This window comes from Zeus faber (genome assembly GCF_960531495.2).
Source record: "Zeus faber genome assembly, chromosome: 3".
Lineage (NCBI taxonomy): Eukaryota > Metazoa > Chordata > Actinopteri > Zeiformes > Zeidae > Zeus > Zeus faber.
The window spans coordinates 16,640,057-16,658,843 of record NC_137190.1 but is presented as its reverse complement, the minus strand read 5'-3'; the positions used below and the strand labels follow the sequence as shown (position 1 = coordinate 16,658,843).

Genomic DNA, 18,787 nt, shown 5'->3' with positions numbered 1-18,787 from the left:
TAACTGTGATAAATTGAGATGACTTAAACGATCAATACGCAGTACGACCGGCAATTTCAACCGTGGGGTCGCAACCCCACGCGGGTTCACTTAATCTAACACATGGGGTCACAGGACTTTCCTGAAAGTGATGTGTGGATTGTGCCTCAATCTGCATCAATCTGTTGCTTACAGGCCGAAATGTGAATTATAAAGTGTGCAATTTGTGGTGCTGACGCTTTTAGTGTGAGTTTCTAAAGAGCGACTGGAGACCTGTTTGTTTTATTGTTTGTGCACCTATGGAAGATCAACAGTGTCTTGTGTGTTTAACCATGAACTCTTAATCCCCTGATCCTCGGAACAGGTGTCGGTGTGGGTGGGATGTATCCACGCTCCCCTCCTCACCTTTTATTTATATATATATAGATATATATATATCTATATATATATGTATATATATATATATATATATATATATTTTTTTTTTTAAGAAATCCCGACATGTTTAGTTCCACACCTTCTCTGATCCGAGGGCTCATGTCTGTATATGTGTGGATGCAGACTTGTCATTCTCCATGCATGTCTCACACACGCACGCACGCACACACACACACACACACACACACACACACACACACACACACACACACACACACAGACACACACACACACACACACACACATACACAGCGTCGGCTTGTCAACCGTGGATTACAAAAACTTTTACTTTGAACACCAGAGAAAGAGAGAGAGAGAGGGAGAGAGCGAGAGAGTGAGAGTGCGAGAGAGAGAGAGAGAGGCCCGTGATGTGTGAAAGCATGAAGAGTTAGGACCTTGACCATCTCCACGGCTCACACTCCTGCTGTAAATTCGCACACCCACAACCGCACACGCTTCTCCTGTCACGGCGATAATCTCTTTGTCAGGAGCCGTCTGTTGGAGATTTGTCTGTCTGATTTGGTGAGCGTTCGAGTGGCAGGTCTGGCTGTATTGCCACGGGGTATGTGTGAGTGTGTGTGTGTGTGTGTGTGTGTGTGTGTGTGTGTGTGTGTGTGTGTGTGTGTGTGCGCACCAAGTGCCATAGGAGGTGGTATCCTCGTCCCTGTCAAGGCGGGTATGCCTCTCGACTTCCAATCGCTGCTTTGTACATGAAGTGAAATCTTGAGTAGAAGGACACAGGACAAGGGACCACTGTGGCGTCAGCCTTCCACGTCCGTCCAGGCGTCTGCATAATATGTGCACGTCTGTGTCAGGGTCCTCTAAGTGTTTCTTTGATGCTGGAACTGAGTGTTATTCATTTATGATATAGAACATGATTTTAATGTTTTATAGTTTATGTATAATTTCAAGGAGGCCGCCAACATCCCAAGTATGATTTACCATCGACGTGGCTGCAAGGGGTGTAGTTCACTATGTGGCCACTAGATGACGGCACTGTCCCCACTTGAGATCAATGCAGTCGTATTGTAACTCCCATGGCCACAAATTACTATAAAAAAAAACAAAAAACCTTATTCAAAAATTATTATTCGAGCTATGATACGTTCATTGATTAAGTCCATTGAAATTGTGATTACAAGAAATCCCAACGTTTTTTTCTGTTTTCTTGTGACAACCGTATTCCTGTAATTATGATTCAACATGCAAGCACAGCCTTCGCTGCAGTTGCTTTGGATTATTGTTTCTCGAAGCTCGTCTCTTGCCCTTCATATGTTTCCTCCTCGTGTCTTTTTTTTTTTTTTTTTTTTTTCTTCCTTTCTCTACCTGCTGTTTGGTCTTCTCTTGTCGCTCCTCTGCAATCATCCTTGCAGGGGGCCTTGTCATCTGTATCTCCTCATATCCCCACAATCCTTTTTGCTCCGATCACTACTGCACTTAAGTGTCAGAGCTGATGAGTCCACCACACCCACCTGACACAGCGGCTCAGAGTCTCCTAAAAGCTTTTATGGAAGGAGACTCTGCCTGCTGGTTGCTGGGGATTAAAGATTTTTTTTTATTAGGGATTAAGGCTAAAACAAAAAAAAAATAAAAAGAGGGAGGATTGGTCAGGGGGTGTAAAAAGGGAAAAAGGGGACTCTTGGTGCCATCCAGTGGATTCCACTGAACCTAACTTTGTAAGTCATGACAAAAAAGTTCATGTTGATTTGACATTATTTTGGGAAAGCTAAGGCCAACTAACCATTATGTGACTAATATCTACCATTCAACATCAACGTTCCATTTCATTTCAGTGTAGAATCTAGGATAATTGCATTTAGAATTCAAAACATTCCTTCAATTGTATCAACTTTCTGTTTTATTATATTTCATTTCCTATTTTTCATTGTTGTCTTGAGAAAAGATTTATCAGGCTCTGAATATATCTTAACTTAATTTGTTAAAGACTCGTTATGATAACATGACCATTTCTCATCTCTTTGGGAAACCTATATTATTGTAAACTTTTAAATATAGCCATGAATAAACAATATTCAAGTATTTAGATAATACATAACACAGCAAAATAAGATCAACACACTTCTTCTAATAATTCCAAAAATTACTTCAGTTCCTTCACTGTTTTAAACTATTGCAATTAATCGTAAGTGGAAAAAAACACACACACAATTTGTCCTTTTCATTTTTAACTTGTCATTTTTAACTTATTGTAGGCCTACGTACATTTATTATAAAATTATAAATGATAAAATACTCAATAATTTTAACACTGTCTTTATTCTTTTAATTCATTTGTAAAACTTTGGCATTCTGGACAATATATCCCATTATTGGCCAGATATAGACATTATGTACAGAAAGAGGTGCACAACACAATATAATATAATATGTACACAATATACACTCCTACATCTCTTTCTTTATGATTGCCAATTTACATTTCCACTACTGAAAAGTGGCTGTGCATCACATTATGCATAATATACACTAGTAAACAATATGTACAGTTGTATCTTATGGTGGTACAATCAATACAGTATATGTATGCTCCAAATTCTTACTCACTGATGTGTATTACAAAATACATAATGTACAGACCAATATTTATTCAAATATAATATGTACATTATTACCGTTTGAATACTGGTGTAAATATGGTCTAATATCCTAGTCATAATAATAATAATAATAATAATAATAACAATATAGTGTAACATTATATGCATTGGCCTACTATTCACTAGTTGTTGTCCTTTGTCACTGTATATCACCTGACAAGACACAATATCCTCTGAATCCCAAATCTGCAAATGAACACAACATCCTATTTCTATGTACAATCTAAGCAGAGAGATAAATGATAGTCCTAGTGGATCAGAACAGCGTCGGAGTTTACTGACTTGACACGAAAAGCACAGAGAATGGTGAGCTATTGCACTTTTAATATTAGATAAAATTAGCCATAGATTATTATATATTAATATCAAGAATGAATTGATCCAAGCATTCCCCTTTAACCTCAGTTTCTCTGTTCTGATTTGTCTCTTTGGCCATTTAAGAATCATTTAGGATCTTCTGTCCCAAAATATAGAAAATACTAACACCGAGAACAGAAAACATTCATCAACGTCAGCGTCGAAAAAGCTATTTATCCGCCAGAGAATGGGGACGTATTGATAAGACAAGATAAGACTTTATTAATCCCCGATGATGATATAATATATCATCATAATTAATGTTTAATGTGCAATACATTTCACTATTCCCTATAAGACAACAAGGGGTAGATTACAGTACAGACATACAAACATAGATGGTATTGGTATTTGGTATTGTGAAATATTGGGCCAAAATTATACTGTAAAGCAACATTTAATGTTTCGTACATAAACATGCAGGACTCCTGAACGCCTCTTTTTGGAATAATTCCCTAGCAAAAAAATAAATAATTAAAAATAATGATGAAACAAATAAATAGATACATACATAAAAATCATACATAAACATCCATGTAAAAAGGGAATGCCTTGGGACACCTGTCCACTGTGCAATATGCCATGTGTGCTACATGTGAAAAGTGAAGTAAAGTAATATCCATTCACCTATTGCTGTATACTTCTGTGGCACTGGAAACAAACTAACTTTGGCAACATGAACAGTTCTTCACACTTTTCAGTTATTAACTGGCCAGCCAGAAATATTAAACAAAACAAAAAAAAAAATCCATGTGTTGGATGAATGCACGGATTTCAACGACCGGGTGTTTTCTCCAATTGAGATCCAAAGGAAAATGAAGGGACAGAAAACCTCCTTCCTTAACCCAAGCCACTTTTTGTAGATGCAAATTGTCTTGGTGTGATTGTGTGAATGTCACTTCGTAAATAGAAATAAAAATAAACTATGTACCCCCGATTGCACTTTGTCTATTCGTCGTTGCAGTTAACGTCTCCGGATGTAGCGTCGGGCTGCAGAGACCAGTCCATTTTCTTGGGGGTGATGCTTGTTTTGGGGCTGCCCTGCTTCTTGACTCCTCGCCGTTGGGCCAGACTGGAGGACAGGACGGGTTCCAGGAGCGGGGCGGGAGCGCAGCGCTTCAGGGCCGAGTAGGTGGCTGACAGCGCCCCCTGCGGGACCGAGGAGAGTTAACATCATGTGCTTGCGTGTGTGCCTTTATAGCCTCTGTATCATATTTACATTTGATATTTATATCCTCTGAAAACATGGCTTAACCATTGCAAAAAAAAATAAAAAATAAAAAATAAATAAATAGGAGGTATCGCTGCTTTTTGAGGCGACGATATGTAAATACGATTGTTGGCCGGCAGCGCCATCTGGTGGACGTAAGCGAAACATCGTTTAAAAAATATTGCTTTGTTGAATGGACACTGGGTGGTGCTTTTGTGAGTTTACTGTATATGCCAATGAAAGATTTATGGAAGAACTAGACATATATAGATGTAAAAATATATATCACATATTAAAGAAACACACACGCACACGCGCACGCACGCACACACGCACGCACACACACACACACAAGCTGACCTTGACAACCAGCGCATCGTGTCTGGTGAGAGCTTTGTCTGAGAGCTGGTCTCTGTCTACGATCCAGGGGTGACGAAGAACCTAATGGGCAGGATATAAATGCGGTGATATAAAAAGATTAGTCCATAACATATACTCAAACTTGCACAATTTTCGATTTCCCCAGGGAGGAGGAAGAGGAGGAGTATGTCGGAATGTACGGATGCATGGCGGCCACATTATTAAGTACAGCTTTCTAGAACCGGGTAGGACTGGCTAGGACCTAGGAACACATTTAACTGAACGCATCAGCCCGCAAATAAACAAGGTTGTGACTTTAATATGACAAACCAGTGAGGATCATCTCAAAATATATTCAGTGCTGCCGTCACAGGTTCAAGTCCTAATTTTTCCATCCGCTGGATGAGGACTTTGAAAAGATGAGACTTTGAAAGCCGGCAAGTTCAACAGCGCCTGGAGAACGGGGCTGAAGGTGGGTGAAGTCGACCTGGCGGCACGACGGCACTGCGCTGGTAAACCCACAAGGTGTTTGCGGACGATTCGACTCTTTCTCTCCTGATTGGAAACTATGAGTGTTTTTACCCAAGTCACATCTTGTAAAAAGTGTGATCTATATACTCTACTTGTAATACGAATGAGCAGAGCGCCAGCCCGCAGATGTGCAAGAGTGTGAGAATCCAGTGCAGATCACCTCAGAGAAGCCTGAATCGGCGGGTGTCTGGGGTGTGACGGTCTCGGGCGCCGCCGTCGCAGGTTCAAGTCCCGATTTCTCCGTCCAAGTCAGGTTCCTTCAGCCAGTTGAACGGGGGGAGACGCTCTAGTTATGGCTCGGTGGCCTCAAAGTGCCAAACCACCCGATTAAGACGTGTGGTTTGGACGCCGTGCGATCCTCAGAAAGACGGCGTCCCGAGGGCACATTTGAAAGCGCCCGGAGAATGGGGGCGGGTGTGAAGGTGACCTGGTGGCGCGGCGGCGCCGAGAACGCGCCCGGGGGTGCCGGGCGGGCCGTTAAGACACTGGGTCTCTCTTGACTTGAATTTTATTATTAAAGCATGTAGATAAATGTTAACGTTATAACGTTATAACGTGTTTTAACTTCATAACACCTACTGTAGTCTCCAAACAGGAAGCTTGGGACACTTGTGCTGACACAACTCTGGATTCAAACCCATTGCAGCAGATTATCAAGCGAAAAGGACAATTACAGAAGAAAGATGGAGGACCAGTTGCAGAAAAAGAACACCAGAGGAGTCTGGAGGGGCCTCAAAACCATCTCGGGCCACAATGAACCAGACTTATATGATATGCTCTTTATTTTCTGCTGGAACGAGGTCAATTTCCCCGTTGTGGGACTAATAAAGGTTTATCTTATCTTGTCTTGCCTTGAAACCTCCGGTTGTTCTCAGGAAACATCTGTCGTGTAATCTAGTCGAGTTTGTCCACAAAACATTATGACTGAGTCGCATCAAATGGGTTCTGCTGCTGGATGTAGCCATTAGATGATGCCGTTTAAACCATCCTCAACTGGTATTGAGGGGCGGAATGTGTGCCAAGATAACCTCCCCCACCACCAAATACACCACCACCAAATTCCGCGCCTGGGCCCTCTGTAGCCTCACTTTGGGGAAGCTGGTGTGGGTTCCTCATCATCCACTTCAATGTTCCACGTGTTGTGCGTTCAGAGATGTTCCTCTGCTCTTCAACACTGTTGGAACGCCGGGTTCTTTGAGTTGCTGTCACCTTCCTGTCAGCGCTAACCAGCCTGGCACTTCTCCTCTGACCTCTCTCACTCACACTGATGATGACTGGCTGATTAGATATTTGCATTAAGGTGTACGTAAAAGTGGCAACTATGGATGGAAGGATGGATGGATGGATGGATGGATGGAAGGATGGAAGGATGGATGGATGGATGGATGGATGGATGGATGGATGGATGGTCTGGGGTTAGTATGGTGAGGTGTGATGCAGGGTGAGGATGCATGTAAATGATTTTAGGGCATTAACAGTCTCTTTAACAGCCCCGCAATGATTACATTGCATTGTGTTATTACATTTACCTGGGGGGCTGTCAGGCGCTGATGAGGGTCCACGTGGAGCATTTTGGTCACAATGTTCTTTTTATAAAGACACACAAATAGATTCCTTCAGAAATACAATATATAATGACACAGATATAAGTGTACAGATGTATTTATGTAAATATAAACTGCTTTTCAGCGATTAATCAGCCTGTTTAAACTTTCTCCAACGTTCCTAAGCGTGTGTTTTTAGTTGGGTTTGAGTCCTAATGTATGAAATGCGCTGTACAAAAAGGCAGCCCTTGCCTTACATGTATACTTTATCTATTATGATTGAATATTTAGGTAGAAATCACTACATATAATAAAAAAAAAAAAAGAATATCAAGATTTAACCTTGGCGGAGTCGGACACCAGGTCCCAGTTTCCTCCTGCGATAAGAAACTTGCCACAACCGATTTGAGCCAGAATCTCCTCGGGCGTGTCGTCAGGACCGCTCGCAAACGGGCTGAAACTGAGCAGAGGAAATAACACTTCAGAGGGACCCGAGGGTACGCCAGAGGAAAGGACCGCGTGCGATACGTCGGACAAGTACGCACAAGATCCCTCAGGAGATCTTCTTTGCTTTGGTCGACTCTGAAACTTGGGAAAATTCCCGGAGGCCTCTGGTCGAGTCCCGTCTCGTTTTAGAATTTCATTTTCAGGTAAGTAGGCCCTTTTATTAGTATCCCGCGAGCACTATGGAGTGAAACACGCGCGCGGAATGTTCTGTTTGATATGAGACGGACCCAGCTATCATGGTGTAGAGCAGGATTCCCAGGCTCCAGATGTCGCAGGCTGCATCGTAGCCCTGCTTCTTCAGAACCTGCACACACGCACAAAGAGACACACACACAGACACACACACACACACACACACACACACACACACACACACACACACACACACACACACACACACACACACACACCGCTAAATTTAGCTTTTAATTACGGGAGAACATTTTTTGCAATTATTTATAGATTTGTATAGTTATTGATTGTTTGAGTGTATAGACTACGGTTCGGGTTAAGGTCAGGGTTAGTGGCGGGGTTGGGGTTGGGGTTCGGGGCTGTTTAAGTTTCTGCAGAACGCGACAAGGCATCTTGCCGTTGTGATGTGTATTTCACCTCCGGAGCGACGAAGGTGGCGGTGTAGCACGGGGTCATCAGTAATCCGTTCTCAGCTCGGAGCTGTTTGGCGAAACCAAAGTCACAGACCCGGATGGCCTCCGGGCGCCCGGAGTCGTCCGAGTAGCGGATGTTACTGGGTTTCAGGTCCCGATGCACCACCTGGGGAGGAAGAGACACACACACACACAACCAATTAGACACGGTGTTTCTCTTCAATCTATAAAATGATCTTGAATCTTGATATACAGAGTCCGTCTGTCCGCCGCTCCGTCCGCCACCCCCTCACCCCCTGGGAGTGCAGGTACTCCACGGTCTTGGTCAGGGTGCAGATGACGTCCGAGGCGTCTCTCTCCGTGAAGTTTGGCGTGGTGAGGATCTTGTCCAGCAGCTCGTCTCCTCTCAGCAGATCCTGGACTAGATACACAAAATGGCCGTCGTCATACACCTGTATGTACACACATAAAAACATAATGAGATTAATTCAACTCTTTTTTTATGGACTTTTGAACATGGTGGAAAATAAGACCTCTGGATGGTAGAGAATCATTATTTAGTCTTCTACCTCCAGAAGTTGCATATTGATCGCAAATTGCAATTACACTCACCGTTCCGATGTTTTTTTCTGATCGTGAACATTTTTATCAGTCAAGACCTCTTAGCAGCATTACACATATATTAGCATATTTTCTCTTTTTGTCTCTTTAATATTCGAATGTACAGAAGATAATTACGGACCTTGAAGCCTTATTCTGGGCCTAATTATGGGCCTCATACTGGACTGATTTCAAAACGCATTCTAAACACAAGTCCTTGGAGCTAAAATAGGAAATCAAGAAAAAACAGCGCTCTCTTTGAACGTTCTCTTTGTCTTTGATGTGAGAACAAACCATTTTCTCCAGTGTAATGACCGGCGGCGTCGTTTTGCCTGTGTGGACTTACGTCTTTCAGGGTGATGATATTCGGGTGCTGTCCGTATCTTAACAGAATCTCCATCTCCTCAGATGGATCCTTTCTTGCTCGGTCGATAATCTGATACAAACACAAACACAAACACACAGTTCTTTGGAAACATCCATATTGGATGGATATTGGATACTAAATATAACGTAAAAATATACATGCATAGACATAAAAAGAAAATAAACCCCTACAGTGCTTGGAAGGGGATTTGAAGCAGCCTCTACAGACTCCAGATCCTCCCCTACATTTGTGTGATACACCGATTTTGGGGGAAATTCACTTCCACTTCACTAGCCTAGCTGCAGTGGAATTTAAGAAATATCTACAGCATCCCTTCAAGAGGTGCTGGGGGGGTGTAGGTGGAAGGCTGGAAGGTCTCTTGAAACTGTACATTATCATTTGAATAGACCTGAGACAGAAATACATTTTAATGGATTTTTCTATTATAAGGGAATTTTCAAAGTGTTCTACATCAGTAAAACCCGCATAGCAATGTAGATATACGCAACTGGTAAGTCAATATCATTGAATCAATATTATTATCAGTGTTGGATTAAATATCAGATTTACTACCTTAACAGAATACTCCACCGCAGTGATTCTGTGCAAACAACGTTTGTAGACGGAGGTGGCTGTTTGTCCGACTTCCTCCTTCACTTCATACGCATCAGAGAAGAGGGCGTCACTGTGCAGATGCTGCAACACACACCCCTGGAATTATTTACTGATAGTAAGCCTATACAGTACTATTTATATCGACGATCCAGTCATGAAGTATATCAATAAATAGCATTATACCTGTGCCACTGGGTTGATGTTGTTGATGTCCTGCCCTGAAGACGCCGTTAAACCGGCCACACTGGACTCCTGGATGGGATTGGTGGCTACGAAGCTGAAACCACGAAACAACTGGTGTGTGTTGCCGCTGGGAGGGATGCCAGGAGAGTCTGGTGCGCGCGCGCGCACACACACACAAACACACACACACACACACACACACACACACACACACACACACACACACACACACACACACACACACACACACACACACACACACACACACACACACACACACACACAATTAGTCTTAATTACAATTAATTGCGATCGTGATGCCCATTGTGCCAGTGTTGTTGATTTCCTATTAAAATCTCCCAACATGAATAAACCAGATACCGGTTGGTGTCCTGGATGTGAATTCCGGGTCAAAGTGGAACGTGTCTTCAGGTCGTCCGACAGTCGGTTTGAACGGCGGCCTCATCTCCTTCCTGTACAACTTCTGCGAGACAAACAGCAAAACAACTCCTCATCAACGACAGGCACCCAAGCCTTTCTTCGACTGCAATGACTGTCAGGAGTGTGAGGTGGTGATGGCATTTCTGAGCAAGCATCATCTGCATGGGCAGTGATATCTTCATTGAAGTCAAAGAAGGTATTTACAATTATTATTGCAATTATTATTGTAATTGTTATTATTATTATTATTTGTATTATAATTGTCAATATTATTATTATCATTATTATTTGTAATAATAATAATAATAATAATAATAATAAATATAGCCGTAGGCAGCAATATACAGGGTCCAGTTTAATTGTTTTATGTACGTATTATGGTTTTCAGGGTTTTGTAAAGTGCAGCACAAGTAACAAAAATTACAAACACTGTGGACTTATGTATGGACCAATCAACATTCACTTAGATCACTGCATGTTGTCCTGGATGACGCATGGACAAAAGAAAAGGTCGGCTCCTCCAATGGTTCCGAAAACTTCCTGCGGTGTGAAAACGTCTCCTTTGAACATTTATATTTTCCAGGGTTTTGTAAAACGCAGCGCGGGTTACAGTTTTCAGAGTTTCCTTTAAACACAGCCCGGCTCAAGCTGTCTGTTTAGATGTCGTACTTGCAAGTTGCTAGAGGGGAATGAGTCCGAAAGACGAAGGTTGGCTCGCTCTCCTTTTGCGCGGGATGGGGGCTGCGCCGGGCTCGGGTTGGGAGGTGGCAAGCTCGAGCTCAAATTGGCATTTGAGGAAGACCCGCCATGTCAGCTCCAGGGGGCCTCATCCCCGCTGTGCGATGCCGACAGGAGAGCGCCACGGCCAGGCAGAGAGCAGAGGAAGCATCGGCGTTCCTGCTGTACGATTGGCTGTTCGTGTCACATGGTGGTTTCACTGCTCTGTACGATTGGCTATTCGTTTGACATGTTTTGTAAGACGCAGCACGAGTTACAGTTTTCCGAGTTTCCTTTAAATGCAGCACCCGCTCAAGGTGTCTTGTCGTTGACCGGTTGCACAAGTCTAGGTGTCGCACTCGCAAGTGGCTGGAGGAGAATGACTTCTGAGAGACAAAGCCTGGACTTAAATAACTTCGGATGATGACGTCACTGAAACTAATGAAATCGGGATAGTTTTTAATTAATTTCTGCTCTAAATGTATTTAGACATATAGAAGACATCTGAAACGTCCCGGTTCTAAAGAGACCTCAAACATATCTGTGCGTACTGCCATTGTTGTGTTTCAGATACTTTTAGCCCCGAAAAACTTAAAGATACGAGATGACGAAATTAAAATATAATAAAAAACGCAGAGCAATAACAACATAATCATAACAACTTATAATAATTATAATAATATATAATATATAATAAAGTTTATATAATAACAACTTATAATAATAATTATAACTTGGACTGAGAATTAAAGGACTGAGAAGATTTAAATAGAATAATCTATAATATTCATGACAGAATGATCCTATACATCAATACTTTATAAGATCCTCACATTCCAGTCTATCGGCGCAAAGAAACGGTGTCTTTTAATCTCTTCCACTCCATCCGGCCCTGCACCTGTCAGTCAAACACACACAGAAAATCCTTCATGTACCACTCAGTTATCTTAAAGTGTCAGATGAATTAACACGTCTCTCACACAAGCATGGAAATACCATAACAACCCGTCACTTATGTACAGCGATTTATTCAGCTCACATAATGTTGACGTTTAGAATAAGTGCTGCTGTCATTTACACTCAGTCATCACGCCCAGAGAAAGCCCCAGACGTTCTGATCAAAGCAGAAATAAAACCAGAACCTGATGTAAGCTCTCTGCTTCAGCCTGACATTAATACGTCGACCAGGAGTATAATTACTGTATTTATTAGTCGAGATGGTTTCGTTTTACGTGGATATAAATACATTCATACCAAGTCTATTAGCAGGGTTCCTCTTGAAGAGCGCTCTCAGTAAACTCTGCACTTCAGGACTGAGAAACTGCGGCATGCCCAACTTGGCCCTGCAGAAATAAATAAAATAAACAATTTAAAATAAACAATTTTATACTATACATATATTTTATATATTATAATATTATACTACTTGCACACTACCACCCGGTGTTACTTACAAATCTTACAGAATACATCAATTTGGTTTTGACATTAAAAAAACTGTGTTTTTAATACTGATTTAATAATAATAATAATAATAATAATAATAATAATAGTAATAATAAAATAAAATAAAATATATAAAAAATAATAATAATACATCCCTTTCAACTAATTTTTGCGAACCCTAAATATAAATCATTGGAAGCAATTGATCAGCACATCTGCCCTTCAAAACAAGTGCTTATAACAGATTTAAATATATGCTTACTTTAGAATTAAAGCCATGGTTTCCTTTCGGTCTTTTCCCTGGAAGGGCAATGAACCTGTCAACATCTCAAACTGGAATATAAAACGGACAGAAAAAAACAAAAACACAAAGTGTGTTAAAGTTGTCTTATCGTCCACATGATATGAAAAGAGATAATATGATACATCATATTGCAAAAGTCATACAAAATTAAAATACAAATATTGCAGTAATAGTGTAGTCCAAATATATACATCAAAAAATAATAATAATCTGCCTAAAATGACGATGATGAACCGTTATGAGGAATGACAATAATACTCACCATCAGTACACCAAAGGACCACCAGTCAGCACTCTGCGTGTGCCCTCTCCTGTTGACCACCTCTGGAGCCATGTACTCTATGGTCCCACAGAAGGAATACGCTCGTTTATCGTTCTCTATCGCTTCTTTACTCAGACCAAAGTCTGCGAGGGGGAAGAAAGACGGACACAGACGCACAGAAAGATGTTTTTAGTATATTACACCACAATGGAAAGTAGGGTTCTGTTGTTCCCAAACTTTTGACCCCCATAGGCAGATGCTTTGAGCGACTGACCTGTTATCTTGATGTGCCCCTCTTCATCCAAAAGAATACTGTCGGGGAGACAAGTATGACACCCAATATCATAAAATAACATCAAATTCCTCCTCAGAAATGTAGACGTAATTGACCTAAACTAAGTATCAGTGTGTAGAGTTTAGCGACATCTAGTGGTGATGTTGCAGATTGCAACAAACTGAACCCCCCCCCCCCCCCCTCACTTCACTTCCCCCTCCCTTTCCAACGAGGAGGACCTGCGGTGGCTACGGGCTGACATTAGAGGAGGAATGCTACGAATATTTTTATTCGGGGAGTGTAGTCTGACACCAAGACATTTTTAGCAGGATACAGAGCTTATTATCCGTTTGCAGAGCCGAAAACCGGATAGACCACCCGGTAACGTTACGGAGGTTAGCGGGAGGGACACTGTTTGGTTTGTCCGTTCTGGGCTACTGTAGAAACATGGCGGCGCAACATGGCGGCCTCCGTGGAAGAGGACCTGCTCCCTACGTAGAAATAAATGGCTCATTTCAAGGGAACAAAACACAACGGTTGTTATTTTCATGGGATTATACACCAGTTAAAACATACTTATGAACATTATGTTTCATTTCTGCCAAGTCCTTTCCACCAGATGCCGCTCAATTTTACACACTGGTCCTTTTTATTTTGACCACAAAATCATTGATTTTGACTGATTGATTTATTTACCTTTTTTTTTATTTCAGACATTTAAGAAACAATAGATAAGAAACACAAGAATTAAAAATATAAGAACTGAGAAGGCAAAAAACCATTTGGAAAATTCTTCGCAAAAAATATATGTACATAAGTATCTGAAAAGGGGCAGGAATAACTTATTTTCTCCCACCATCAATACATTGATTACAAAAAAAAAACATAACTGAACTTGCTGCACGTTGAAAATCTGCAAAAAAATGTGTAACAAATAAACAAATAAATAAATAAACAAACAAATAAACAAACAAACAAATAAATAAAAAGGTAAATAAATAGCTATGTGTGTGTGTGTGTGTATGTGTGTGTGTGTGTGTGTGTGTGTGTGTGTGTGTGTGTGTGTGTGTTTGTGTGTGTGTGTGTGTATATGATTTGTGTGTGTAAGGTTGTTACTTTTCGGGTTTGAGGTCCCGGTAGATGATCCCTAAACTGTGCAGGTGGTCCAGGGCCAGCGCCAGCTCCGCCAGGTAGAACTTAACATCCTCCTCAGTGAACATCACCTGGAACACACAGAGGAAGGAAACATCAAGAACGGCGTTAACATCCAAATATGTTCTGGCGGAACAAGGGGCGCGGTCAAGCCGCAGCTGCAGACGCCTTAACCTGGGCGCTGATTCGGCCAAATCGGGTCCGGGAAGCCTTCTCAATGTTTGTCAGTCTTACAGAGGGAGATGGCACGTCAGCCCAACAGGAGCTGAGGAAATCCCTCCTGCGCCCAGACTGATTGTCGTCATCAGAATTGTTTATTATTTACCTTTTTGGCCAGCTTTTTGTCTGTGGCGACACTAAAAACCCCTCCGCCAGAAAGACTCTGTGTCACTACCCAAAACCGTACATGTGGGTGGAGACTCCAACATTTGTAATGGTAGGTTTTAACGTTCCCAACATTTATCTACTGCTTGTTATTAGTACAGGAGGAGAATATCTATACGACATAAAAATGAGGGAAACTAACAAACCTCTTTAGAAAGGCGCGTGAACAGGTCGCCTCCTCTCAGAAAGTCCAGGATAAGATAGAGCTTCCCCTCCGTCTGGAATGCTGAAGATAAGATAACATATGATATAATAAAAGATTATAAAAAAAAAAAAAAGATAAGATAAAACATTTTCAAAACACACACAAAAGGGGAAATGTGACAAATACAAAAATGTAAATTTCAACTTGTTTAATTTAAAATTCATCAAATTCATGTGAGAACTTCCTAAATCCACTTTGAAGTGAACATTATACTACTCCTAAAAGTTAGAGAGCACTGGTTTATTTTTACAGTTTACTTTACTTACTACAGTACACATGACAAAATTAAGAAAGCTCGACAAAAACATACATTTTACAATTGGAAAAGGGTCAATATGTTGAAATTGTATATCCTGTGACATTGTACTTGTTTTTTTGTTCAATTTTCAGGATTTTTCTGTTTGCCAGCGATGCACTGATGTCAGACTCACCGTAGTGCAGCTTGACTATAAACGGGTGGTTGACTTCTGCCAAAATGTCTCTTTCCATCTTGGAACGCACACGATCCCGAACTAAAAAGCAGAAATTCGAAACGCAGAGTAGAATGGAGGACGAGTCAGCACGAGTTGTTGGTTGTTATACTTCCCGCCGTTTTTGTTTTTTTTGTTTTTTTTATCCCAGAATGATTATTTCAGTATGTGACACGTCCACAAAGCGCACCGGGATACGCGGCCGTGCCCAAATTCCAAAGGGTGTTGAGAGGATTACAGCTTGTACCCAGACACGGAATCAGAGTGGAACTTCCCAACCTGCCTTTGTGATACATCCTCTGCAGAATCGCTTCTGATCCCCCTGCCCCCCCGAAAAAAGTACACACCAAAACCTCCTTTAGCCCGAAATCCTCTAAAATGCAGCAGCAAGCAAACTGATATTTTAGCAAATATGTTAACACTGACACCGGCACTGGCTGTAGCCGGGTGGAATTACAATGAGTCTGACTCATTGTTTGAGAAGGATTATGAAATTGTACGCTGGCCCTCAGTGGACCGCGCTTTGAAAGGAGTTCATTCAATTCCCTGACCTTGAATAAATGAATTATTTTCATGCTTTGAGCAGCGTGCGTAAAGTGTTGAAATGTCCTCACCTTTCAGCGTGGCTTTCTTCAACACCTTCATGGCGTAAAGCTGTCCTCTGTCCACACCTCGAATCTTCCTCACCAGGAAGACCTGGCGAAGCACATCCCCACCAGTTATTACCTTATATTACATTGCATTATACTGTATAATATTATATTGCATTACATTACATTACATTATACACCGATCAGCCAATAACGTTGCTCATCTGGTTCCAATGGCACCTGTCAAGGGGTGGGATATATTCGGCAGCAAGTGAACAGTCAGTTCTTGAAGTTGATGTGTTGGAAGCAGGAAAAATGGACAAGAGTAAGGATCTGAGCGACTTTGTCAAGGACCACATTGTGATGGCTAGACGGCTGGGTCAGAGCATCAAAACAGCAGGTCTTGTAGAGTGTTCCTGGCATGAAGTGGTTCGAAACTACCAAAAGTGGTCCAAGGAAGGACAACCGGTGAACCGGCGACAGGGTCATGGGTGTCCATGGGCTCATTGATGCGTGTGGGGAGCAAAGTCTAGTTCGTCTGGTTCGATCCCACAGAGGAGCTACCGCAGCACAAATTTCTGAAAAGGTTAAAGCTGCTATGATAGAAAGGTGTCAGAACACACAGTGCATCACAGTTTGCTGTGTATGGGGCTGTGTAGCTGCAGACCGGTCAGTGTCCAGGCTGACCCCTGTCCACCACGAAGGCACAAATAATGGACACGTGAGCGTCAGAACTGGACCATGGAGCAGTGGAAGAAGGTGGCCTGGTCTGATGAATCACATTTTCTTTTTCATCATGTGGATGGCCGGGGTTCGGGTCCGATCTGTTTGAGCATCTGTGGGATGTGCTGGAACAACAAGCCTGATCCGTGGGGGACCCACCTCACAACTTCCATGACTTGAAGGATTTTCTGCTAAGGTCTTGGTGCCAGATACCACAGGACACCTTCAGAGGTCTTGTGGAGTCCATGCCTCCACGGGTCAGAGCTCTTTTGGCGGCACGAGGGGGAGCTACACAATATTAGTGGTTATTAGTGGTGGTTTTAATGTTGTGACTGATCGGTGTATTATAGTCATTGATTTCAGAACGCTCGCCACATGCACTCATGTGGCGAGCAGTGTGATTTAGATGAAATAAATATTTATGTACTTAAACCAAGTTTGAACCAAATTACTTCCTCGGCAGATTCTCTTTGCATTCGAGTAGATGAGATATTAAAATGACCCAATATATCCTGTCTGTCTTCACTGCACTCTATGACAAAGGCACAAATAGTCCAAAAATATATATTTTACATAGATTGAGTTGAGCTGAGTTCACATTGACAACGGAAGCTGCAATGGTGAGTCAAGTTGGGTTGATATGAGAGACGTCCGTGCATGAGAACAGTATCAGATCCAAAAGCCATACTATAAATAAACCTTTTTTTTTATAAAGACATAGTGTGTATGAGTTAATTTTATTTTTTATACCAACCAAGACGCCAAATTGTACTCCTGTGACCCACTATTAAATGTATTAGTGTAGCTCATGTTAAAGGGATCGAAAATGATGTGAAACAAAAGTTAACAATTCATTTTCCAGAATTAAAGCAATATTATAGATGTGTATCAAGAGGTTTATTAATGCACTATCTAGCCAAGAACTGATCAAATCGCACTTGTCAGCATTTCAGATATTGCTGCTCATGCTGCATCGGGACCCGTGTGAGGAATGTTTAACCACCGTGTCTTAAGTTTAGGTGGAGATTAGTTTGCAGGGATTAGAGCTTTTGATTTGGCTTCAGGGCGGCGGTGTCACGGTCAATAAAGATCCCATTAATTGAATCGCCTTCGCTCGCCGTCTGCCTCTCCATGGGAAATGACTCGTGCGTCGTACCCTCTGCATTTTTTTTTTTTTTTTAGTAAATATTGATACTCTGCCTTTCCATACGATCCTTGTCCCAGAACCTTGAGCAGCTGGAACTGCGAGGGGTCGGCCTTCTCACAGCCCTCCTTCACGTGGTGGTTGATGTCTATCTCCTTCAGGATGCTGTCGTCCTGGGGAAGGAGAGAGAGGAGCGAGAGAGAGAGAGAGAGAGAGAGAGAGAGAGAGAGAGGGTCAATTTGGTGAGTTCATGAAGTGACAAAACACCTCGAATCAAGATGAGAGATTGTGCTAAACGATCTGCATGCACTGCTGTATGGATGAATAACATAGAAAAAAGAAAAAAACATTCCACAACTTACAACCCCCTGGTGCTAATGTGAGTAATGACTGTTGATAATATGATTGAATAAAATGAATAACACTACTATACATTATTTGAATAGTGCAAATTTTAAAACCGAAGTTAGGGTAAGTTACAGTGTTCTACTCAAGATTGAGAACCCGAACCTAAGACTGAATAAAAATGAAATTAAAACTGAATATAAACTCCTCTGCACATCAGGGGCTCCCTAGATCTTTGGCAAGGGTTAATATGTAAACTTAACCACACTATACAATCTCTTGCTTTATACCCAAACTTGACCAAATATAACCTCATATCTAAACATTCACGTCTCTAAACAAACCCCTTGCCCCGAGACCTAACTGTACCAGAGTACTAATACTAATACTAGTCCACACAGAGTTAATTTTAAGTC

The 18,787-nt window shown here is 41.7% G+C and overlaps 1 protein-coding gene across 1 annotated transcript; it reads right to left on the bottom strand.

Annotated features, from left to right (window-relative positions):
* Positions 1-2,696: 2,696 nt before the first annotated feature.
* Positions 2,697-16,261, bottom strand: LOC307228261 (ribosomal protein S6 kinase alpha-2-like). Its single transcript, XM_079997880.1, has 20 exons — positions 16,184-16,261; positions 15,531-15,611; positions 15,041-15,120; positions 14,475-14,581; positions 13,359-13,396; positions 13,085-13,227; positions 12,781-12,851; positions 12,327-12,415; positions 11,906-11,970; positions 10,296-10,398; positions 9,915-10,063; positions 9,690-9,812; positions 9,096-9,185; positions 8,443-8,601; positions 8,154-8,315; positions 7,772-7,848; positions 7,380-7,497; positions 7,023-7,079; positions 4,963-5,043; positions 2,697-4,541 (listed from the first exon to the last, which is right to left on the bottom strand). The coding sequence occupies exons 1-20, from the start codon at positions 16,212-16,214 to the stop codon at positions 4,341-4,343; spliced, it is 2,025 nt and encodes a 674-aa protein (XP_079854006.1). The 5' UTR covers positions 16,215-16,261; the 3' UTR covers positions 2,697-4,340.
* Between the last annotated feature and the right edge of the window lie 2,526 nt (positions 16,262-18,787).